The 26798-nt window shown below is 36.1% G+C and overlaps 1 protein-coding gene across 8 annotated transcripts in view; it reads left to right on the top strand.

Annotated features, from left to right (window-relative positions):
* DMD (dystrophin) overlaps positions 1-26798 on the top strand; it is a 1292219-nt gene that overhangs the window by 930250 nt on the left and 335171 nt on the right. For all 8 annotated transcript variants that reach the window (XM_074604145.1, XM_074604126.1, XM_074604154.1 and 5 more), the window contains one exon: positions 7395-7630. In XM_074604145.1, coding sequence (XP_074460246.1) covers positions 7395-7630 — 236 coding nt within the window. The remainder of the gene's footprint in view (positions 1-7394; positions 7631-26798) is intronic.

A 26798-nucleotide genomic window follows, 5' to 3' on the forward strand; every position in this document is an offset into this window, starting at 1 on the left:
ACGTTATGATGCATGCAAGCCTACTTAGATGATTTATATAACTGAAATTCTTAAGTGTTTGTTAGAGTCTACCTATTTTTTCTGACAGACAGTGACATATGTTCTTATTCGCATTGCAATCCAGTGTTTGTGAAAGCAAGAGCTTTTCTTTACACTGAGTGAAAGACATATCTAAACGTTTTTCTGTTGTGTTTGGAGAAATTTGGAAAAATGCATTGTACCATAAACAGCTTAGTCACGCTTCTACATATGAAAAGGAGGACAGCAAGAAAATTCTACCAGATCTCTCCTATGACAGAGAAAGATAAGCCTGAGAAAGCTGACACTTAACTTCCTACTATAAATTTAAAGTTATGATGCTATTTATTAAGCTAATAATAGTAACATATTAGAAACCGTAACTTTTATGGTTATTTTTCAAATATAGCAGAACACATTCACTTGTAAGTGTTTTTCTTTTCTCCTAACAATTTTTAACCTTGACTTTCCATTTTATTTTGAATCTCTAAGAACTATGGGGTCTTTAGTTTTGGTCCATCTCTTGATCCCACTGCACAGACTGTTTTAGATCTAAACTGTAACTAATAATCCTGTAAACTGTCATCATCATTTTTTTTTTTTAAGATGTATTAATCTAAATTATATATAATCCATAATGACTCATTAGGAATCATTAAGACCTTCTTGAATATAAAGGAAGTTTCAGGCCCTTAACTTGTTTTTTAAATTGATGACAATAGGACATAATGTGAATGTTCCCTAAGTGTTCATGAAATCAAGTACTAACTGTTACCCGTTTATACTCTATAAAAATTACTATCTATGAAATATCCATGATGCAGTTACTAAGTCATTTTTTCCAGGAATTGTTTTTCCTAAGTATTCAAGGCTAAGACAATCAGACACTGGTAAATCTCACATTGGTGTTTTATTCAAACAGAAAAAGACTCACTTTGAAACATACTTTTTTGTCTTTAAATCTTAAGAAAATGTTAGCTTAGAGATACAATGCTCTAAGGATGCATATTTTCCATATTTAGAGCCGTGGGTGGAATTTTGTTGGCAATAATTTTTTGATCAACATGAAAACTTTATTCTGAGTTCAGATCACCACAAAACCCCCATCCTTCCTTTCACATTTCATAGTTGGGTTTTGGATTCTCTGTAATGAATTGCTATTATTTGTTTTAGTTAATATCAGAGCTGCATTGCCCACTTTTATTCTATTACTTTTCTTTCAGAACTCCTTTGTGACCCAGAACACCTGGCAGGTAGCTGTAGCCCCCTGTGCAAGAACTGTTATTGGCAGTGAAGCACCTCGCATGGCAGGATTGTACTGCATGGGAGAACTTAATGTACTCTTAACTTTATTTCCTTAACTTTCAAGGGTAGAGAGAGATGAGACTATTCATTTATCACTGGGACAAGTCTAAGGAATAAATCAGTCTCAGAACTGTCTTCCCAGATCTCTCTCAGGAAAGTCTGCTTGGAGTTTAAGAATATGAGCATGGATGCTCGAACCCTGAAGTAATCAGTTGCACTGACACAGCATAAGAGGAAAATATACGTTTTGGTCAGTGATAGATCTTCATCTGTGTGCTATTGTGGAGTCTAGTTGTTCCCAATCAAGTTCACAAGGCTAAAGTGTTGTTAAGATGAAACTGAGGCTTCCCCTGAAATAAGCAAAGCCTGCCTGGTGTGCCAGGCAAATCAGTGAACTGCTGGTTTACCCATGGAGGGAATGCTCATTTGGTTTATCGCTAGAGAAGGCAATGTTGCTTGTGTTAAAATAACAAATCCATTGAGTAGTGTTGTCTGTGCATATGCCACAGAGTACGGATATTCTTTCTCTATTTTCCCTAGAGTGAGTAAAACTCAGATGGATTTCCTTGACTAAAACAGAAATTAAGTTTAGCGAGTGTATGTTACTGTTACTCATTGTATAAAGAATTTAAGGTTGGTGTGAGCCTTAATTGGTACTGCTAACTATGGAACTAAATCCCCAAGCTAGACATGCAAATTGAATTAAAACCTGCATCCAGTTCCAATGTTATTTCTTCTTTGTCAAAAAGCTTTGACCTGGTAGATAGAGTTACCTGACATAATTAAAACTCCAACACTACTTAAAACATTCAGAAGGATGGTTAGAAACGTTCCTGTGAACTGAGTCCATTCTGCTTAAGGACGTTGTCTTGAAAGGAGGTGTTGGAAGAGGTTCGAAGCTTTTGAGAGTGTTGTTATTCTTCCTGTCTATTCTGTTCCTGTTCAGTACCTAAATAAGGAGTTTAATTTGTTCTAAGTTGTCAGAATGACCATCTCTTGAAACACAGCACTGAAATAGGCAGAATAAAAGAAGGGGCGGCGGGGGGAAGTGCTTTCCTGCAGTTGGCTTCATTCTGCTTTTCTTATTTCTGCATTTAATATCTGAATTTCAATTTCACGACATGTTCCTATTATTCTCAGACACCCTGAGTCTACTTACGGAAGCTCTGTAGAATGCCAGTTGAGAAAGTTTTTCTTCAATTTACCTGAAGTACTGCTAAGAATAGAAATTACCTCTGAGATAAGACAACATCTGTTAACCTATGTGAATGCCAGACTAAGCAACTGTTTTTCTGTTGTCTAAGAATCTCTGAAGTCACAGAGGAAATACAAGGCCTTTACATGAACTTTAGGCCAGATGGATGTGGACCTAAGTATCCATCCCTTGGTAAAGACTGGAAGTCAACACTTACACATACTTTTCACGCTTAACTGCCTTGGTAAAGTTCTGGAATGGAACACTTGTCTATGTTTTTCAGTAATTGCATGTGTCTTGACCATGATATGGAATACCTCACTGCAAATAGTGAGGTTCTGAATCAGGTTGTTCTGAATCACTTTGACCTACAGTACTAGGGAGTTCATGTGAGGAGAGGGTGAATTGAGATGGCATTTCGGAATTGTTACAGGAAACCGTGACTGATCTGTGGAGTTGAATTCCTATCCAGGGGTGAGACAATATAGACAATTCTGTGAATTTATGTCGTTGGTATATAATTTTCTCTAGATGTCAGATTTTTAATATCCAGCTTGGAGACAGGAAGACATAAAACCACATCAAGCACAGAAAGCTTTTAAGGACAAAGTTAAAACAAAACGTTTTGAAATCTGTAGAAAACTATGCTATATTTTGTTTTCATTATTTATTTCTAGTTGAAGCTGATTCTTGCTCATTAGTTTGTTCTTCAGGAAATTAAATGACCTGAAAGGTCATCAGGGACCGACATGCTCAAAGACTTCTCTGTCATTTTTTCCTGCTACTGAACAAAGATGAAAAATAAAATAGCCTTCTGATTGTAAACATTAAAAGAGTATAGCCAAGGCATTCCCATTAAATCCAATTACTATATTGACAGAAAAACACTGTGTATAATTCAGAGGATATTAATGATTATTCTGTGACTCTTTCTGAATTCACCATACTTTCTGAAGAGAGCAATGAAGACAGAGAAAGTGATGACTAATATTTTCTCAGCGATTTTTCTGGGAGTTATTTCAGACCACTGAAGTTTGTAAGCTCTAAGTGCCAACTCAGTTAAACTAAGTAACTACACATTTTTTTATTGTTGACATTCTTTTCTAACTTCAATGTACATTAGCAAGTGAACAAAATAGCAAATGAATCTACGAATAAAATAGTTCTTGTTTGTACATATATAAAAAGTAACTGTATTCTAAGTTCCTTTTGTCTTAAAAGAACATTATGTAGTTTGCTTCCTTATTGCCCTGCAAATCTTAATACAGTATTCCCCCTTCCTTGCTATTCCTGCTTGATGTGGCTTTGTTTTAAAAGTTACCTTTATTTGATGGCCTGGATTAGTCAACTGTGTGGGCCCCATCCATTTTTTTGAGCTATTCGTGATCTGCCACTCTGTGGAAGAAGTTGATTTTTCCTCCCCTTTTCTCCTCCCTGCAGCAGTAGATGTCAAACTCACTCCTTCACCTGCTGACAGCCAAAGGAAAGCTATGATGTATTCCTACTTTGAGGAGAGGGATTGGAGAGATGATGGCTGCTACTGCCAAACTGTGAAGGTGCAGCACCTAATAACGTTGTGCTGCTCTCTAGACAGCACAGGAGGAAACTTTGGGGTGCTAAGCACAATTCACTATTTAAACACCTGTTTCCCATCTCCTTCAAAACAGGGAGTGAGGGCTGGGTGGAGGGGGCATGAATCCAAATATTCAGACTTTGAACTGTGAGTTAGAACTTGTTGCTCTAGATACTACCTTAGAGAGCTGAGTCATCTCCTAAAGGCCATAAATTCAGCCAATTGTGTCCATTAGTGAATGATAGGTTCAGTACATTGCTTTGTGATCACTGAATACCCTCCGTGTTATCTTGGGCTAACAGCTATGAGCAAAGTGGAATATAAGAATTGAAAAGTACCGGTAAAAACTCTCCTACATCAGGAGTCATGTGGGATAACTAATCACAGCATCACATAGTGATTCAGGTTGGAAGAGACCTCTGGAGGTCATGTGGCCCAGCCCCATGGCGGGGAGGACCTAGAGGAGGCTCACCAGGTTCATCATGTCCAGGCGGCTTTTGAGTATCTCCACGGAGGGATACTCCACAACTTCTTCGGGCAACCTGTGCCAGGTCTCAGCCACCCTCACAGTCAAAAAGCGTTTCCTGATATTCAGAGGGAACCTCCTGTGTTTCAGTTTATGCACAGTGCGTCTTGTCACGGAGAACCAATGGAAGGAGCCTAGCTCCATCTTCTTTGTACCGTCCCTTCAGATGTTTATAGACGTTGATGAGAACTCCCCTGAGTCTTCTCTTTTCTGGACTGAACAGTCCCTGCCCTCTCAGGCTTTCCTCATGTGAGAGCTGCTTCAGTTCCTTAGTCATCTTTGTGGCCCTTCAGTAGACTGTCTGCAGTAGCTCTATAGCTGTCTTGTGCTGGGGAGCCCAGAACTGAACACAGTATTCCAGGTGTGGCCTCACCAGTACTGAGGTAGAGCTGATCTCTGTTTCATTTGCATTATTTAGATAAAAAGAAGTAGAAAAGGGCAGAAGATACCTGGAGTAATTTCAAAGAGATGAAAGAAAACTCAATGAGTACAGATTAGCATTATTAATTACTCACGTCTGTGTGTAAAAATATGAAAAATGAAATAAAAGGGTGAAAGAGATCCTTTAGAGTTATCTGTTTTGCTTTTGATATTAAAACCTGCTAATCTTTAACTGTACAAGATACTCTGTTATAGCAAACAGTGTGATGTTACAAAAAGCCCCTTACAAACTTCTTTCCATGTTAGAAAAAGATATATCTATTTTCTCATCCATTTGTGTGATTTTAATTAAAAACTTGCTGTGTTAGAACAGCCTTTTACAATAATTAATTTACTTCATAGTTATCCACGGGTATGTGATAGTAGAGTAAGGAAAAGTACAAGGATTGCACTTCAGAAATGCAATAATGATATGGATGGGTGGATAAATATGTTTAATTGCAGCGTATGTCATTAAAAATCATCATTTGCAGGAGTCACTTTTGGTATAATATTCCATTTATTCAGGCTAGATAAATAATGTGTATGTTAGTTGATTTGGTAAATGGTTTGCAATCATACAGTTTTTTTAATGCTGACAGCATCTTACGGTGCTTTTGCAGTGACATTCATTTAGATGCTTGTGCACAGCTTTTTCTCTTTCTGCAGTGCTGAAGAGGGTCACTGATTCCCCAGTGAAGTAACTTAAAACCTTTCTCATTAGTGAAAAATAGCTGCTAAATTCCTTGGCAAGATCAGTTAATGTTACTGATTGTTTTAATGTTTCAAGTGGGTTTATGGCCAAACTGTTGAACCCTCACCTGCTACTTCAGTTTTCAGAATTCAGAGAGAGTTTGCTGAAACAGCATGAATGCCAACAGGGAAAGCCATCGAACTCTCAGAAGTACAAGAAAGCAAAAAAACCCTTACTGTGCATGGAGTAACCCTGTTTTTTGGTTTTTGGTTTCTTTTTTTCCTGTTAAAAGACAAGCTACCCCACAGGAAGAGTGCAGGAAATGGGTTTTCTCTACTTTGTAAAAAGACTAGGAAAAATGCAAACAAATATCTGGATCCTTTAGAAATTTATCTTTGGTTTTCAATAACCGTATTTTGCAGTTCAATGTTAGAAAATGCAGGGCACATGCCATACAGCTTTCAGCTTTCCTGGTTTAGCTATTGGGTTGTTTAGGCAGTTGATTCACATAGACATTCTGCAGCAACTCTAAAGAGCAGGTGTTTAGACTCTTTTCTTGTGTTTTAGCACCTCAGTGAAGCAATGCTATGTGTTCTTGGGTTTTCCCTATTTTAGTGTTTTTCTTGTTTGGCTGGACTTTTTAGAAAATGAGAAAAAAATGACCAAATACAAGTCAATGTAGCTTCAGCTGCCATAATATTGTGCATAATGAATTGCTTTTGCATGATGAAATGGAGGGCAAAAGTAGCCCAACAGTTTATAGCCATCGATTTGTAAATAACAAAAATCAAGAAGTAAAAATCAGTCTTGAAATTCTGAATTATTGCATGTTATGTGTCTCTTTGTCCAATGGTAGCTCTCTGTGGCACCTCACATCATTTTTGACTGCAGAGAAAGATGCTATGCTTCGGTATTGGGTACTCCCTCAATCCAAGCAATAAATGAACAGATTCTTTAAACACAGATAGCAGAGCAAAGAAAGGACAGAAAGGAGAAGATCTCTCCATTTTCTCCAAATCAAAGGAAAAAATTCCACAAATATCCAAATAACAGCACATAGTATTTTCAAGTTATCAGGAGGAAAAATCAAGAATCATCCAAGGCTGAATTTCTTGTTCTGTGAATTCCCACATTTGTCACAGAGTCTATGGGAAATACCTGGTGGTAACAGTGAGAAGACTGTTGGCGAGACAAATTCACAGCTGCAGAGTGACTGGAGACTATGGAGGAAACTTGTTTCTAGATACATGGTCATGCTGTGATACACTGGATATTCCAACCAACTTTTTTTTTCAATCTGCCTCTAGCCTCGGCAGAGCTGATCGCGCTACTAGATTTTGGAAGATGACTCGTGTATAGCACTACTTCAGTGACCTTGAATGGGAGGTTCTTATTACACTGAGATCTTTGCTAGTGTCACTAGGTTGCACTGGTCTTTTTAGGGTTAAATTTGAATATGCTGAAAATGCTGAATGTTAAGCATACGCTATAATAGAAACACTGTGGAAAAATTAATATATTCTTTTAATTTTCATATTTCCAGTAGACATAACATCAAGAAATGAGCTTATGTGTTACCCTTTCTACTGCATAAATTCTGTTACTGAAATAAACATTTATCATAGTTCATTTATTCAGTAATTTTAGCATTTTTTTCTTTCAGTAACTTCTGGTGAAACTGTTGCTGTGGATACACAAACCAGGGTAACCAAGGAAACCACCACCTTCAAACCAGAAATGCCATCTTCTGTGCTTTTGGAGGTTCCAGCCTTGGCTGACTTCAATAAGGCATGGGCAGAACTCACTGACTGGCTTTCTCGACTGGATCGAGAGATAAAATCTCAAAGAGTGATAGTAGGTGACCTTGATGATATCAACGACATGATCATCAAACAAAAGGTATGAGAAACACTGATTTTTCGAGTTGAAAGCCTCATCATCTTTATTCTGTATTAAATCATTTTAACAAGGAACACAGGAGAGATGATAGGCTGCAATACATGCAGTTGTTACTTAAGCTACTTTATTCCATAAACAAAATTATTGGATTAAATGTTAAGATAATTAAGGAAAATAAAAAAGTAATTAATAATTTCTCTGTTATTTAAGACAGATCTCTTTATCTTTCTATTGCTTCTGCTGATTGCATTGGAAGAGTATGCAAGCCAATGGTTGAAATATAAACCTCATGAGAAAGAAGGAATTGCATAGTAAGCTCCAGGTTGCCACGAGGAAAGATACCCTGTTTCATACATTTTCTTATGTTGCTTATGTAATAACTTTGAGAGGCTTATATTCTGCTACTGTTGGGTTATGAAAATCTCCTCAGTTGTCCTAAAGAAAAGAACAGCTCATTAATGCAAGTGTTGTGTCAAGAAAACTGCATCAGTGTTGCTTATCTTTGAAAACACAGAAGAATATGGAAATATATGTACAAGGGTGGGGAAAAAAAAGGCTAAACTTTAGCTACTCGGGAGCAATAAAAGTAATTTGGTATTATACAGCTTGAAAGTAATTATCTGCCTTCTAGATTTGACATTGGTCAATATAAAAGATTTGGCTTGCCTGTGCAAAACTTTTCAGTGTTAAATTTCCATTCAGTTCAGTTCTAAACTGAGTTTAGGACTCTATTACAACATTCTCCTCTTCCTCCTCCTCCTAATAAAAAAAATTGATTTATTGTAGGGAAGATATTGACATTCTTTCTCTTTGCTTAAATTAAAAAGAGAGGGAGAAACAATGGACACATTTTGCCTACTATCTGTACTAAGCATTTTTATAAGAACATCTATATTAAAATATGCAGATGTCTCATAGGATTCATTCTGCTTGTTTTCTTATATTTCCTTTATTTATTTATTTTTTACCAGTGGTTTAAACTTTCAGTTTCTGAGACTTTTGATTTGCTTTACCTTCTAGATTACTAAAATATTTGTTTCATCTTGATTAATGATGACAATATTTACTGTGTAGAATTATATAGTGTTTTTTTTAATTAAAATATCTTTGAAATGGCATGGGTATATTTTAATAATAAATGATAGTTGCAGTATCACCTAGACAGGACACAAGATTAAAATAGCTGTTATGTCATTTGAAGAGGTTGAGGGCCAAAGAAGACTTGTTTGTACGTTATCTTTTCATCTTTTTCAGAATTGTTTTGTTTTAAAAATTTTATGTTGTCAAACACTTGGTTCAGAATTATGGGTTTTTTTTTTTTACTTATGCCTCATTTTAGCATATTATTGTGGCAGGCAAAATTCATAGCTTGCTTCCTTCTGTAGGTCTCTTTTACTTAAATATGAGATCAAATTATCAACTCTTGAGAATTTCAGTTGATGTTACACATTTTAAAATGAGCTGGCTTATATCTGCATTTCATCTTAACTCAAGGCTAAAATATTTCAGCTGGTTAAGCCACAACTATTACAGTCTTCCTCTCACTTATGTTCCTGGCTGGGTAGCCTTGTCTCTTTTTTTGATCCCATACTGTGCTGGTAACAAAACCAGCAGGAAAACTCTTTTTTGTTGTGCTTACCTCTCTAATTGGCTGTGCAACAGAATGTGACATTTAATATATTCTCTGATGAAATGGAAGAATCAATGTCTAAATATAGACTGCAGTTCTGTTAACTGGCTCCCTCTTCTCTAATGATAATCTTAATATCACTTAATACATGGCAGTGAATGACATGAAATTTTGATTCTGCTCCTAAATCTGTCACTGGATTATTAGGTGAGTTTAGCAGACAGAATTTTCAAAACTGAATAAGAATTTTAGGTTTCTCAATAAACCCCTCTGCTTTCTAATGTGTAGAGTGTCTGCAGCAGTACGTGAGCTGATGAAATTGGACACGTGGGTACTTGACTATTCTGAAAAGTCAGGCCAGATATGATCTCAGTTGGAAATCCAAAAGTAGTGTTTACCTCCTCAGATCTGTATATTCTGTAAAAGATCATAGTCATACCTCTCCTGTGGTTGTGATTTAAAAGTCACTGAAAGTCACAGTATTACATTGTGCTCTATTTGGAGAATTTGTTGCTTCTCTACAGGGATCCCAGTAAGCTTTAGTATGAGTTCGAAGTCGATTGACTTTTTTTTTTAATCAGTTTTTTGACTTGTAAAATACAATCTTAACACAGACGACTGCTTCCCTTATAAAAATTCATCATTCTAAAGATACATGCTCTGTGAAAGATGGTTTATTATAATGCATCTCTAGTTGCTCACCCAGAATTTAGGACACTTCAAAATTGCTAGTCCCAATGGCGTGCTACTAAGCTCTTACTGTTCTGGGGTTTTGTTTCCATTTCATATTTCTTTCAAAACAAAGAGCAACGTTTCTAATAAGAGATTGAAATGTCAAAGCAAATATTTTAAAAGCAGAAAAAATCCCATATCCTAGCAACATATGTAACAGGGCATTTTCCAAATCCCCCAGGTAAGAATAAATGACCTTGAGTTGTTCTTTCTTTCACTGCAGCGTGTAATGTTAAAGCCAAGTCTCTGAGGGCATTTTGGTTAAGTTCGTTTCAATCTGACTGTGTCACAAGATCACAGCTACTAACTCTCCCATGTTTTTTCTCCATCAAAGTTTAAGACATCATTAGCGCCCACTCGAACTTTGCTTGGAGGTGATCGCAGTGAATTGGTACTCTTGTGTGAATAGCATGTACAAAGGTTAATTATGGAACAAAACAAAACAAAAAAGACAACTGTTCTAAAAAAGGCTTGTTTTAGTGTCAGCTTCCCTTTTGTGAAAGAAATAATGCAACCTAAATTCTCCTCAGTGATCCACATACTATGTAGTAAAAGGAGCACACTGAGAGAGTAGCATAATGGCTATTAATTTCAAACATCTATAGTTGATCTTTTTGTCAAATGAGTGGTATACGGTCATCTGTGGTTGTATATATCTTGTTAAATTCTATATAATTAAACTAAATGACACTAAAAAGTGTGTAGTAAAGAAATCTAATATTAACGTTAGTGTCATACATGTTTTTATTATTATATTTTATTCATCTGTGTGAAGACTGATGTTTTGCAGGATTTGATCCTCAGAAACTCTGCTTTGGCGTCATTGTATTTTGAGGAAGGTTTTCAGCAGGAATAGATTTCTACTAAAAGCAGTGAAACATGGGGGCTGTGCAAAGCTTGAAGATAGTTAACAATGCCATTCAAAGGGATCAAATACTATAATCTCCTTAAATTTTGAATTCTGCCCATGGATTTTGACAAGCTGTGCTGTCTATCCAAAATTTTTGTACAATATATTATTGAAACCATGACTTTCAGTTGTACTGGATGAAAATAGATTTTATTTAGTAAAGAGTAATATAATAATAAATAATATTACTAATGAAATTGAGTACTAACAATTTTCAGTGCCTACTTTTACTCATTGGTTCTAACAGCATAGGTTGAGTCTGCACTGCTAGTGCAGTGAAGGAGATAATTCTGAAAAAAACATTTGTATAAAATAAGAGATACAGCCAAGCTAGTTACTGAGACTTTTAAAGCAAAGAAGAGGAAAAGATACTTTTAGGCAATCATGTGTGTCATCCTGAAGTAGTTGTCCAAAAAGATGAAGATAATTTATTTCTACTCAATTAATTTGTCACTGTTCAAAAAGTAGATTTGATCTTCTGTCAGTTGGGGAAGTAAACAAAATTGCAATGAAGAGATTGTTTTCACTATTAGTTACTTAATTGATTTTTTAATAGCTGAGGATCTTGTGTAGCTGATGATGGTAAAATAGCTGTTAAGGAAAAATATTGGTTTACAAACGGTGCAATTAGCAGACTTCAGATGAAAGAGTGGGATTAACTGACATTCCCCATGTTTGAGGATTTTTTTTACCTGTCTTTTCCCATGGTTACATACCATGCAATTTAGTATACAACTTTATAATTATAAATGCATTTTTGTATGCAGCCTTACAACTAATATTCTGATAGATCAGAAGAATGGCAAGTTTTCTGTCCAAACTGTGTTCCAACATAAATTTTTGTGGAAATAAAAATATAGTTTTCCAAATTTATATCCTGTTCTTACAGAAGACACTGTAATTGCCAAATTAAAATTTGTAGTTCTGTATTAAGGGGTATGAATCAGTGTACTCTAAATATGCCCACATTGAAAGAAAACTTGTAGTTACAGCCACAGACATTTGTGTCTGTCCATATAGTTTGTATCAGAAGTGTAAGCTGTAGGTAAGGTGAAGTCCACAATCTTTTGGACAGTGTACTTCAAGTTCTACAGAGAAGTGAAGAAGTTTCCTATTAGTGACATATACATGAAAAGACCCATGTAGCACATCTTCAGATAATGTATGGTTGAAGAACATCATAGATTTTGCATGTGGAGCTAAATATTTTCCATTTTAATATTCTGTGTGCTTAAAGGGAGGAGTTTGCTAGTCCAGAATGCAAGTATGGTGCCAGTAAGTTGGAAGCTAGTGTTCACACTTTCAGAATCAATCTTCAGGAGCATGTTTGCTTCATCGCCATCTCTGTGCTGTCCTGCTGCTTTGAGGGTTGTTTTCAGAGCTTCTCATTCTCTAGGATCTTCTATTTCCATAGGAACACACAGCTGCAGACATTCCCTGGGGCACTGTTGGACTAGGATCAGCTCGTTCCCAAAGCAGGGCTGGAGCTGAAACTGATTCTGCGGCATTTTGGAGTGTTCATTGGCATTTTTGTGCACCTCCTCTGGTAGCAGAACCCTACACATGACTTTATGGCGTAAATGGTGTGTGAAATCTCCTTTACCTCTATGAATTTCACCATAGGATATATTCACTCAGGAGACTACTTTTTTTATTTTATGTATATTTCAGAGTGTTATTGTTGTTCTACTTAACGTGGGATATCTATCAGAATTCTTATTTTAAACTATGTCATGCTGTTAGACTTTTAAAATTAATTCTAATTTGTGAGAAGTACTGGAAGGCTGGTTTCAGTTTTTGAAGTGAATAAAAAAAACCTAATAAATGAACAGATTTCTAAATGTATTAGAAAAAGTTAGAACTACAAAGTTTGTATGCTGAAAGATTTTCGCTTTTTTATGGAATAGAGGAAAATACAGAAATGCCCGTGAGCCTTTAAGCTTATTCTTAAAGGGTAGAGAATGCAGCAGAATGCTCTAGAGGGCCTGGAAATCTGAGTCTTTAAAGGAAAAGAGGAGGAAAAAAAAAAACCAAAAAACTAATAATCTGAAAATTAGACCTCAAGGGATATAGAATATGTGTCAGGAGACTCCTTTTTTAATACTTTGTTGCACATAAAGACAGCTGATATTTTAAAATAGCTTGGCCAGCTCATTACAGTATGTTAGAGAGTATATTTGTTTTCTGCAACAACAAAAAAGCTGTCTAAACACTGTCTTTTGGAGAGTGATTAACAGCCATTTCCTTATTTCTCTATAATGTTAATCACTAGGAGTGCATAAAAATTTTACCTCCAAGGATCTGATTCTAAACTCATTGAATTTTATCATTTTTCAGTTAGTTTTCAGTCAGGCTGTAAATCATCATCCAAATAAAAAATACTTAATACTACAGTTGAGGCTAAAGATAACTTTCTTCTGTTTGCTTTTATTTGCCTATTGTGAAATAACGATTATTTTTTTCCAGTTCCTGACAAATAAACTTCCAGGAAAAAAATAATCATGATTAGTGCAACTGGCACCCTATTAGGTTCAGCAGGGAAAGGACAACATTGTAGGAACTCATTTTCATTTGCATTTATATGTTAAGTATGAGAAATATGCACTTTTCACTCAATAGCAAATATATTTTTCTATATTTCTAAGTCTGACCTATCTTATATATAAGTATAAATGACCTAGTCCATCAACACTGGACCTTACCTGACCTAGTCTTTTATCCACATCAACCTTTCATTGTGTGTGTTTGCATTCCACTAGTATGTGCAACTTGGAGACCTGCGGCATTGGGCCCTCTACAGATATACCATGGGTATGAAAAGACTGTTTAAAGTTATGTGCTGTCAACAATGTGGACCATGGGGTAACGCTGATGCACTAGAAAGTGTAAAAATTGCTTAAACCTTCATGAGTTCTGTGTGTGCCCAAGCAGCAAAAAAAGTCTAACCAGATGCTGGGCTGCGTTTAGTAAGACCCAAGGCAGCATGATGAAGGAAGTGATCATTCCGCTCTAATCAGCATCTCTGAGGCCACATCTGGAGTTCTGTGTCTAGTTTTGAGCTTCCCAGTGTGCAGGAAAGGCACGGAGGGAGTCCAGGGCAAGGCCACCAAGGTGTTGGGGCTGGAGCACTTGATATATGAGGAGAGTCTGAGAGTTGGGCTTGCTCAGCCTGGGAGAGAGCTCAGGAGGGACCTTATTGCTGCCTACAGCCACTAGATGGGAGACTGTACAGAAAATAGAGACAGACTCTTCTCAAAGGTGTCCAGCAAAAGGATGAGAGGCAACAGACACATGCTGCAGCAAAGGGAATTCTGATGAGATATTAGGAGAAAAAATGTTCATGATGAGCATAATGAAACATTGGAAAAGGCTGTCCAGAGCCTTTGTGGATTCTCCATCCCTGGAGGTATTAAACACAAAATTGCACAGGACCGTATGTGATCTGATGTGGCTCTGAATTTGGACCAATTTGAGCAGTAGGTTGGGCAAGATGATCTCCAAAGATCCCTTCCAACCTAAATTATTCTGTGACTATGTATGAATGCTATTCTCAAATAACAAGATTCTGTGTTGTATACCTTGTCAATGAAACACACCTCAGGTATGATTTCCTTTAACAGCTGGAGCAGTCCAGATAAAATTTCAACAAATTATTTAGTTCTAAGTAGCAATGAGGATCTGTTAGGACAGTTACACAAGTTTTAGGGGTCTGTATTTTTGTATCCATATTAATCTACGTTGTTAGCAGTAGTCACAAGAAAAGCTAAGAGTGGCTTTGGTTTTATTCAGAAATTGTGGGAAATATAAAAGCAGCTTCTTTCTAAATAATGATGCAATGTATAAAATTCTAATCTAGTTGTAATCATAAAATGCAAATTAAAACTAGGGGGAACAATTGTATATTTGCACATTTTATGTGTGAGGAGACGGAGGTCTTCTTAGAGAAATAAGTTTTCCTCTGTAAGAAAATAAAAACATTAAATCCCAGCAGAGCTTCCTAATGAAGCTGATCTTGAAACACAGTTCTTTTGTGTGGAAAAGAAAACGATCACAGAATTTTAACTAAAAAAATCTACCATCTTGAAATGTGCCCTATTGACAAGGGTACTCTGATACTTCTTTAAACACTGCTTAATAATAATATAGATCCAGGGATTTGCTAGCAGGTGGACAATTCCCTCTTGAGGCAGAGCAGCCAGCAGTGTCATTATCATCCTTTTTCATGAAGGGATTGTTTAAAAAAATATCACTAGCTTTTTTTAAGCTGTGTCAAATAACAAGTTTCTAGTGACTTAGTTCTATCACTGAAAGCCAAATTCCTGGAATTCCTTTTTATCTTTTCCCAGTAGAATACTATAATAATTTTTTGCACTTAGAGAAGCTCTTGTGGAGAGTTCTCTCTTGATTTACATGGATATATTGTATTATAACACTCACATGAAGTAATCAAAACTACTTAAATAAGTAGTTGACTCAAATGTAAGCAGCAGGCAGACATCAAACTCACTAAAGCTCCTGCAAAATATTTCAATTTTATGTTATGTAGAGCTGCTTAAAAGTGAAAGGTAAAATTTATTAAAACACCGTTAGAGGCATAAAAACATATTTGTTTTCAAGGGAACAGGGGTCTTGAACATTTTTCTCCATTTCCTAACCATTATACACATTTACTTCTTCATGTGACCCACCACTAGGCATGTGTTGTCACTAGATTTAAGGTGAATAAACAGTAAGTTCCTCTAGTTCTGGGGAGGGGGAGAAGTAATGGGAGAAAGAATGGCATGTCTTGGGAAGCTGGTATTATGGGGGATTGAGGAGAGAGGGGCACCATGCTCTGAATTTGCCTGATCTTCACTTGCTTGCCCCACCTTCTTCACCATTGTGGAACATGGCCAGTTTGTTCTCTGCTGCCTGGAGTCCCCATGGCCCATCTTTTCTTCAATTATATTCTCCTTTTGTTTCTACTAAACTGAATTTTGCGTGCGGAAAATGAGGACAAAATGTCTGATTTTACCTAACACCTCTAACAGCTGATGTCCTTTGTTAATGATGAACAACATGTTGAAGAAACACTAGATTCTAGCATTTATAGATTCTCTTTTTTGTTCACTAGTCAGGGAGGGTGGTGGGAGGGAGCTGTATGTTTATTTTTTGTTTTCTTTGATATAAAACCAATCCTTTCTTCATTACTGGAAAAATAAAATCTCAAACATTCATATTAGCAGACAACAAATTTACAGTGTAAATAGACAGAATATTAAGTTTTCAGGTTATTACGCACTTCGATGGAATCCTAGAAAATCGCTGAGTACACATTGAGCTTGAAATATGTAAATAATCCCATTAGAAGCAATAAGACTATATGTTTTCCTCATGAAAGACATTAAAGTATTTTTCTGAATCAGACCAGAGAATTCAGCTCTTCACACAATCAAGTGCTGAAGCAGGACTTAATTAAAAGAAAGCTGTTTTTGTAGTAAATGTGGGCCATTTCACATTACTCAAACCTCTCATCTGTCTCTGTTGCTAGCCGATACAATAAGCAAGGTAACAAATCAATTCCGAGAACTGTATTCTGCTGCTTTTGTGGACCATTGCTCTTATTGAGCTAAAAGATCGATTTAACCTATCACCATGGCACTCCTAATGTTCATGTGCTTTCTGCTTGTATGAAGGATTTTGTGCAGCCAAAAGTGAATTTCATACCTAGAGGTTCAGTCACCTCAGCCAGCTCCCAACTTTCTTTTTCATGCTTCTGGACTTGTCAGATCCTCCAGCTGAATTGTTAAACATGGAATTCACACTGGAGTTCATTCATGCAGTTCAAATATTGCAACTCTCTATATGCTCAAGAAAATTTTTCCTGTTAGCCACTAATATGCAAGTAACTCAGTTGCTGCAGTTAGATGCCGCTCACAGAAGTACAGCTTAAGAAAAGATAATGCTTACCCATCTTTTTCTCGAGGGATTATTGTAAAACCTCCAATCAGAAATAGTTGATAAAAGGTAGGAAAACCATTCAGGGTGACAAAATATGAGCTAAACTGATCCACTGAACAAGAAAAATATATAACGTTTGCTGTTCATTTTTGTGTGCTTGAATAACTAGGGAAGAGCATGGTGTAACGATTCCAAACGTGTAGTACTATTTTGTTAATAACTACTGATATTAAGCTTTTTGCTGATGACAAATCTTAAAAACAGATCATAAATTTGTAATAAATGCTCTTTCATCCAGACTATTACAGTGTAATGATAATCTTGGGTAGATTTCCCTTAAAAAAATAGTCCATTGAAGTGGAAGTTAGGTAATAGAATCAACACTGGAAAGATGCTGGAAAACAAGAGAATTGAGAGTTACAATTTTTCAGCATCTTGCACATCTGGCTTTGTTGGTAACAGGAATGTGGAAATTGCTTAGGGAAGAGAAAACAAGGAATAATAAAAAACCCAAGTATAGACATAACAAAATACCAAAATAGAACAATCAAAACATTTAAATAATTGTAACTGACTTCTAGACATTATTTTTTTTTTTTCTATGTAAGCATAAAGAGTTAAAAAAATATAGATCACATTTGAGGTTTTTGCAGCTTTATGTATATACACTCTGATTTATTGTTGATGAGATCATAATTGCCGAAAATTCAAGTATTCTAACTTGATTAACAACTTGACCAAGACTCATCTAACTTATCTCTGAATTCGGTAGAAAAAAGCTGGAACATCTGTGGTTCAGTCTGCCTGGTTCTGAAGTGGATGTCTGCAATAGGTGAGGTGAATTGCTTCCTGAAATGGCTTTTTTCTCTATACATATACTCGGTGACAATCCCAGGTGTAGATACCTACCTACACTTAGTCTGACTCATCCCCACCTTTCTGGTGGGGCAGTTTTCTACTGGAAAATACGTGTATGACAGAGCCAGCATGTTCCATGGGGAATGCAGTGACTCTGTGATTGCCCCCAGTCAGATTCCTGACATAACCCTGCAAACCAAGCAGGTTTCCTATAATGTGCAACAGCCAGTTCCCACCATTCATTAGCACAAAAAAACCCCTGGATAGCCAGAGCAAAGGCAGCGATGTTACTCCTTTGGGACAGTGTAAAGCTGCCTGATTTCCTTCTCTCTCATCTACCTTTCCATCTCTCTCAATACCATAGCTCCAAGTTTTAGTTTCATTCGATTTTAGTATTAAAAAAACCCCCAACCCCCCAAAAAAAAACCACCGAAAAATCATGTTCTAATGTTAGTAGTAGGGAAGTGAAAATCTGTATTTTCTTGTTCAAAGTGGATCCTTTTTAATATTTTAACAGAACAGTATGACACTTTGTTTCTCTGGAAAAAATAAGATCAACATTTATTTCTAATTGGAGTAGAAGCTGTTTTTAATATTTTTGAAAAAATGGTTCTGAGGTAACACAAAGATCCTGTTTTATTTCACTTTCCTGTTCAGAGAAATCTCTCTTATATTTTTTTGCCCAAGAAGCAAAGAAGGTAAAAGAAATAAATAATAAACAGAAGGTGAATTTAAGCATTTCTCTGTTTGTGGGGAAGAATGATGTCTTTTGGGCTACTGTGAGTTACCAGAGATGTCTTGCTGCGTGTGTCACAGAATCATTTATTCAAACAGACAGTTTTGAAGGTGGCATGGTGTGGGACTAGATCTCAGGGTAAACGTCCAACCTTTTGACATATGTTTGACCATATGAATGGGACTGTTTTCCTTTGTGGTACGTTATCAGTGTGTCTTAAATTCCTACTGTGCATCGTGATCAGCACTGATAGCATTTTTAACTGTTCTTATAAATCCTTCTACCTCTTCATATGTGGCCCATATGGCATAATATTTCTGTGATGAAAGCTGGTATATTTGGCACGTTCCTATAATGACATTCAGATGTGGGTTTCAGCTCTGACAAAGTGATTGTGTTTTGCACAAAAATAACAGTGCATCAGAACCGGTAAAAATTATTATCTCGTTTGCTGGTAGTGTGGTTTCGGGTGGGGCTTTTTCCCCCCCGCCCTCAGACCTGTTATTAAAGCATGTGATAAAGAAGAATAATATAAATGCTAGGGAATCAAATGATGTCTGTGGGTACTAGATGATAACGCTAAGAGCTTAGCATCAATATTCTGTGAGTCAGTTAATAAAATCAAGTGGCTCAGCCATTTATATTTTGTAAATATTCCCTGAATAATTTAGAGGAAATAAAATTAGTAAATTTAGAATGAATTTACTAAAGAGGATCTCTCATGCAGATTGGTACAAGTCAGGGGGAAGTCCTTTGGAGGCAGCGGAAGCTGAAATGGGGATAAACACAGCCAACTGGCCCTTCTGAGCAATGACTATAAGGCGTCTCATACTGTGTTGCGCTGTTACGAACTCAAAAATAGCAATTCTGCCTACCTATACTAAACTACTTGTTCCAGAGCTATATACACCTGCAACAATCATCCGCAACAGATATTGATGATAGGATCGATTTAGAGATGGAAGGGTTTCCAGGAAAAGAATTAGTGGGGTTTTGTGTATTTAAATTTTAATGCTGATAAAGGTGTATGTGAGTGGAAAAAGTTGCATCTTTGTAAGTGGTTTCAGTCAGGACTTAGATCATTGTTCTGGGTTGGGCAGAAAGTAGGTGAAATTGTTTCACAAGTCTTATGGCTATGGTTAAGAGAAGACAGGAAAGGTGGATGAAACGTAGGTGGAGAGTAAAGGGTAGGAAGAGTGTAGTTGTTGAATTGGAAAAGTTTGCAAGACCGTTAGTTTGTCTCCTTTAAGAAATAGTTGTATAAAGGTCTGTATTGATGAAGCTCAAGAATTCGGCGAAGGAGAAAGATTTGTAATATAGAAAAGCTTTTGTGATAATCTAGTTTATGCAAATTTAATGTCAGTAAATTTCCCTCCCCCCTTCCCTCTCTTCATGCTAGATTGCAGAAGGTTTTAGGGCAAACATCACTCGCCTTCTGAGAATGATGTCTAATAAGTGTCTTTTAAATCTTCTAGCTAAATATGCTGAGATGAAGGAAAATTTTGCATGTTGAAACTTCTGTTCAGTCATGTTGGTTCATTTTGTATATTAATTTCTATTTTTCATTGAATTATTTACCAGTATTTCTTGTCAAGGTGAGAATTCATTTATTTTGTTTAATTATTAGTATTTTTGTATGAATTTAGTAATTTTGTGTGTCTCTAATCATCAGAATGATTTATACATAAGCCAGAATTGTCAGTGGAATCTAAGGAAATTGTGCACCTGACTTTTAATTTCCTTGGGTGCTCATTACCTTTGAAATTATTTCATTAGATAATCTTAAAATCAGAAATCTTAATTAAAAGAACAGGACAGCCTTTGGAGACCTCCTAGTGCAGAATACAAAGCATATTTTTTTTTCTTATGAGAAAATCAGGGGTTTTTCACTGTAGGATTCACAGAAGTTGTGTTCTCTTGACTTCATGTTTCACTGTATGCCTATTTCTGAAGTGCATGGTCTATATGATCATTGTTAGGCTTTGCTGTAGGATTGATGTTCAGGGATGCTATTTAACAATATATAGGATAAATGATTCCTCAGCCTGTTTTGAACAATGGGTAGATAGCCATTTAGGTTATCATTTTCAACTTTCTCTCCTTCTACTGCCATTGCATAATGAGACTTTTTCACTGTAATTATCATTTCCAGCACAAAAAAATGTATAAGTAGCAGATTATTTTTTTAGTACTATCTCAAAAAGAAAAAGAATGAACAGCAGGACTCATTTTCAGTTCCCTGTACATCAAAAGAATTGTAATGGATTGTTAAAAATAATGTGAAAACAAGCACTTTTTCACAATACTCAACAGAAAATTATGATTTTTTTCCTTTTAATGTTTTGCTACTGATTCTTCTCCTTGGAGACATTCTGAATTCATTTCAATCCGTTTCTGTATTTTTTTCCTTTCTTTTCTAAACTTATTTGAATTTTCCCTGTGGGGGATGCACTGTGAGGAAGGTGACACAGCATAGAGGATTCCAGTTCCTGTAAGAGTTGTCCATGGCAGACTGTTGCTGGGCGGCATCCTGTTGTCTGTCTGCTAAGAAAGAAAGAGAAGAAAGGGGAAAGAAAAAGAAAAAAGCTAATTGTGAATAGATTTATTGCAATAATTCAGAAATAACTGCTAAGCAGCATAAAGGTTAAATGTTAGGAACTGGCTTTTAGTTCTAATTTTATGGTTTACACTGAAGTAAAGTAAGCTCAGATAGTAAAAGATGGGAAAAACTACACAGCATTTGCTCAGAATAATTTCTTTCTATATTTGATAAGAATTTTTTTTTTATTTTAAAGGAAAACCTTTTAGACAAAGCCAAGTGTCCACATCAAAATGGAAAGCTATTTTTAATGAGAATTTCAGTGATAACTGTAAGACTTAACGGAATCAGTTACAATTCTGTCCCTTCTAATACCAGCCTCTCAGGAAAGTACCCTCTTACAAGTAGTTTCTGAAATACTACAGTGTACTTCTAAATATTTTTTAATATTCAGTTCTCTCTCTTAGTTAAATTATTTCATTGGTCTTAGATATCTTTTAAAAATGCAGGCATTTGTGTATGTCTCTCCATCTGTGTTTCAATGAGTAAATTTCTCAATACAGTAATCCTTAATGTTTAAACTTCTCTTTCTTACTTTGGTATGGTTTGATGCAAGCAACTCTGTCACTCAAAAAAAATGACACCCCACTCCCCCCCACCCCCCAAACTTTATTTAAAATGAAGCTCTCCATGATAGAAATCTGGTTAAATTTACACTCCTATCCTGGCAGTTGTGGGAGAGAAGGGAGTAGCATTTTGAAGCATATTAACTGAATTTCCTTTTACAGTTCAGAGAAAACTCAGTACTTTGGAATTGTTCGTGGAAACGTAGAATTTTTAAAAAATATATTTTAATAAGGGAATGGAAGAGGTAAGACCAAAAGAGAAATAAATATGATATGTATCAAGACTGTGGGTGTACAGCATTTTACAAGACAAGGGAAAAAACAGTTTTCCCCAGTTACTTTTGGACGGCTTTTACAGATCGTATGCTGCCTGACCATAATATGTTCAAAAAGGAAACAAAATGTATTCATTCAGAACATACTTGCTGGTTTGCATACCCACTTTCTCTGAAAAAGTAGGATTATAAATATATGGTAACAAATCATACATTTGATTTTATCACCCAAATGCAGAGATTTTTGCTATCCTCTTCATCCTTTCTGCAGTATTCTCATTTACCTTTGATACCTGTCAGTTTTGGTCAGCTATATACTATGGAGATTTGTTACATGAGTTCTTAGACACTGTTGATTCGATTGAAAAGAAAAGAAAAAAAAAAGGCAATAAGAACACGCTTTACTTGTTTTGATCATATTTCAGCTGCAAAACAAATTCCTGGCATATCTCACGGAGCAATGACAAAATCATTTGTAATTCTTATTCTTAGACACAGATTGGTGCAGATCGTAACAAAAATGATTGTACGTTTCTTGCTACTGAAATGTTAGACATGTTATCTCGGATTTCCAAACCATTTAACCATTTGGCCATCAAAGAGCAGGCTGTTATCTGTTTTGGCATTAATCTACTTGGAACGGCTACTTTGGAGCACAGTTTCAAAATGACTACAAACATGCACAGTGCAGCATAATTATGTCCCTTTCAGGAATAAGAACTGCAGAAATATTTCTTGAACTTAAGTCTTGTGTCTTTGCATTTGTGGGAACCAAAAATGTCCTCTGAAAAATTCAGTTATAAGGTGTGTCTCCCAAAGTATTGCATGGGGTTCGCAAGTTTTTTTTTACGTGGCAATAAAATGCAAAATAATACGTATGCATAATATGAGAGGAACACTCAGTGTAAATTCAATCAAGAATGAAATGCTATTACACGCACACACCTTCTGGGCTTGTGCAGAGGTAATGGACCGTAGCAAATAGATAAGTGACAGTCAAGAAGAAGATAGGTGGCTTTCCTTACAACTTTGTTTAATAGAACTCTCAACATACATTGTGGATATAATGTGTTGTTTTGTCTTGATCCAAATCATCTTTAGTTTTTATTCCATGTATTTTGTAGACTGTAATTTGGTGATAATGGCTTTGCACAGTTCAGGAGTGATGAACAGGAATAACAAGTCAGTTAATAAGAGGATGTGTATGTCTTTTCCAGTACAGAGCTCTTTATTTGAGTGGGTAGGGAAGAAAGTCATATTTTACTTCTAAGAAACGTCACTAAGGATGTAGCATTGAATATTTAGGGAGAATAAATGTGAGAAGGCGGATTTTAAAGCAGGCTGTGTAAGAGTTGGGTGAAAAGACTTACCTATTTTTTCAGCCTCTCCTTAATTGTTACAAGCTTATTACTAGTTTGAAACATGCTTATGAAATCTATAATTCTTGAAGTTTGTCTTGTGCATTGTCATTAGGTTCAGTCATTTTGATCTGTGTTGTAATCTTCCAAGCCGTACTGCCTGAGTGAGGAGCAGATTTGTATCGTGCTGCCTGAGAAGGGCTGCAGCTCCAACACGATTCAAGGAGTTAGGACGTGGTCTTTGTTTCCCCCTTGCTCCAGTTGGGAGCAATCTGTTCAGGCACAGAGAGTTATGCTCTTTTATTCCCTAGAGGGAGATGCAGTTGGATTCTCAGATGAACCGTTTGTGTTGAATCAACCTTGTCAACTTTTTCAGACTTCCTCATTTCAATAGAAAATCGTGATGACTAAATAATTGGAATATGATGCAGGCATGGAAAGCATTTTAATATGTATCATGTTTACTGGGTTTTTTTATTCCTTGATTTAGATAAAAAGTCAAGTGTTTGGAGACTCTTCTTAGCAGCAGCTAGAAAAGATATTATGTATTGGTAACATAAATAATATATTATGCCAACATAGTAACAAATCAAACCCTTTTCCTGTTTACTACTGAAAGAAGATCTATTTATAACACTACAGATTTCCCTATAATTTAGAAAAAAAAATGAAACATCTTGCATAGGAATTGGCATGAATTGGGATGAGGACAACATTGCTCTTAACAAATATTTTTGGTCTCACATAACTCTGTATTTGCCAGAGATACCTCAGTGCTTTAGGATGCAGAATTGGTATTTTATAGACCTAGAACAAATAAAAGAATAACTAGGTTTATAAATAAGATTAAACTTGGTCTTGCCACACTCGAGAGCATAAGAAATGCCATACTGGGTTAAACCAGTGTTCTGTCTAGCCCAGCAAAGTGTCTCTGGTAGTGACGTTAGGACAGGTTGGGCAGGGAGAATGTACCAACCTGGCTGCTTTCTGCAGACTGTTCCCCTCATAGTGTCCCCCACCCCTAGCATCCATAGCTATTGGATTTGGGATATCAGGACACATTACTCCTTACTCCTTGTAGCATCTATGTTTCAGCCTATTGTCCATGAAGTTGTCTAATCTCTCTTTGAAACTGTTGATTCTGTTGGCCCTCACAACCTCCTGTGGCAGCAAGCTCTAGATACTCATTACCTGCTATGAAGAGAAGTAATTTCTTTTATCTGTTCTAAAACAGTTTCCACTACAAGAATGCAGAATGCTTCTACCCAGTCTTTTCTGTCTTTCAACCAAATATACATTCAGGAGAGAACCTTTCTTTTTATGTAATGTTGCCAAGTTTCTTAAAACTCTTTTCTGAGGGACGTTATAAAAATATTTTATATATTTATAAATATATTTCTATATTTTTATATATATGTGTCCTACCTAAACCAAGTCATCCTTCTCTGCGTGTTGATTTTAAAGAAGTGCAGGAGTCCCTTTAACAAAAGCTACGGCAGCTCTTTCCAAGGAAATGACACGTGTTAATTTTATTCCTCAGAGTGGTTTTACCAGCCTCTACTCAGGCATATAGACCAGCAGTTGCTAGGATCTGGGAGCCCAGTTTCAGGATGACAATGCAAGAGCATTGATTGAAGCCTTGCATTACGGTCACATCTCCTACCATCACAGCCTCTCTGATCTCCCTCTTTGTAGGCAGTTCATGTTACTCCTGGTTACAGACTCATCCAGTTCTTCAGACCTGGAATATAAATTCGGGGTTAATTATTGGGATTAGGTAATTAATCCAGTTTTGGTTTTAAGTACTTTTTGATAAGTAATAGTCTCCCAACACCCACATAGCTTTTCTCTCCCGTATACTTTGCATCCATATATTACAGTGCACACCTACCTGTCATTACATAAAAAATATCATACTATGAGAAACTACAATGACAAAGAGAGAATGATTTCAATAGCAGTAAGCTAACTCTGGAGAAGAAATCATTTAGTAAGTGTTGTTGTTATCAGTCAGTCTTCAGGTGCTGTTTCTCATTTTCCCTTTTTTGTTTTTCTCCATTGTTATCAAGTAATCAAAATAAAAGTTGAAAATGCATTAGCTATAGGGAATGCACATGATCATGTTTTCATGCAAACCAACGTTTAAAGTTCTGTGAAAAATGGCGCTATAAATTTGCGTAGGGCTCTATCTTATTCCCCATGCTGCTTTTTGTAGTTATTTTTTTTACAAAGGAATGATAGGTATAATAAACAGGGCTTGAAGGAGATTTTGAAAGGCTGTGCAGTCCAGATTTTTGCCTCAAGCAGGATCAACTAGACTTAAATAATTTCTGGCTAACCTGCTCTTTATGTAAAATATTTTTTTTTGTAGTTTTGCAGAATTTTTTTCCCCACTGCTTTGCAGTCATTGCAGTTCAAAAGATGTTTGTCTACAACCTTAATATCCCCTGCTGCAGTTTAAGCTAACTATGCCACCACAATGGAAATTGAGAACAGTTTACTCTCTCTCTCAGCAATAACTTCATACATCTGAGGGTTGATACTTACTTCCGTTCAATGTTCTCTAGACTAAATGAATCCTGCTTTTTAAAATTTCTGTCCTTGTTTGTAGACTTCTGACCATCTGTCCAGTCATTTGCAACACATTCCTACATTCATCCAGTTTATTCTGCTAGTTATTTTAGTGCGTTGCACTTACTGAATTGAATTCTTAGGTTTTTTGAGACCACTTTGAATTGTGTTCCTCTTTTCAGGTGCTTGCTGCTGGCTCAGTTATGCATCATTGTGAATGAATGTACCCTCTATTCCTGGAATCACGTAATTTCAGAGTTGGAAGGGACCTCTAGAGGTCACCTAGTCCAACAACAAACAATTAATGAAAATTAGTATTAGACATAGTACAAATCTGTATGTAGCTTCACTTGATATTTCCTTCCCATATAGTACTTTCAAGTTATGTTTTCCCATCAGTTTAATTTCCATTTAAATAAAAATTTCCTATCTTGTTTTTTGGTAATGTCACATGGGCAGTATCAGAAGCCTTGCTAAGGGCATCAGACACAGCTTCTATCTGTTGTCCACTATTGGTAAATCTTACAGCTCCAGATGGAAATTCGGTTGACTGGTTATTATTTACTCTTGATAAACGGTTGGCTAGTACTTATTATTTTTTTTCCCTGCTCACAAATTGTTTAATCATATGTTCTAGAACTGAGCTTAGAATAATCCACCCACAATTTCCTGAGCAGTTTTCTGTCCCTCTTTCAAAAGTGAATTATATTCATCCATTGCAGGTTCTCAAATATAACTACTGAAGCCTATGAGATTGGTGAGCAAGTTCCCAAGTATTGTATCTGAAATTCATGAGTTGTCATGTAACAATTCATTTTGAGCTAGGTAAGCACAGTGTCATACCAATAACAAAATTAGCATTGTTTCTTTATTGTCTTTCACACCTGCCTTGAAGCTGTTATTTTAAGGATTAGCGGTAGAACAAACTTTTCTCAGAGTATCACTCAAAAGTTTCAGTGACTGTTTTATTCTATTTGGGAAAAATGTTGTGAC

This window comes from Larus michahellis, chromosome 1 (genome assembly GCF_964199755.1).
Source record: "Larus michahellis chromosome 1, bLarMic1.1, whole genome shotgun sequence".
Taxonomy (NCBI): domain Eukaryota; kingdom Metazoa; phylum Chordata; class Aves; order Charadriiformes; family Laridae; genus Larus; species Larus michahellis.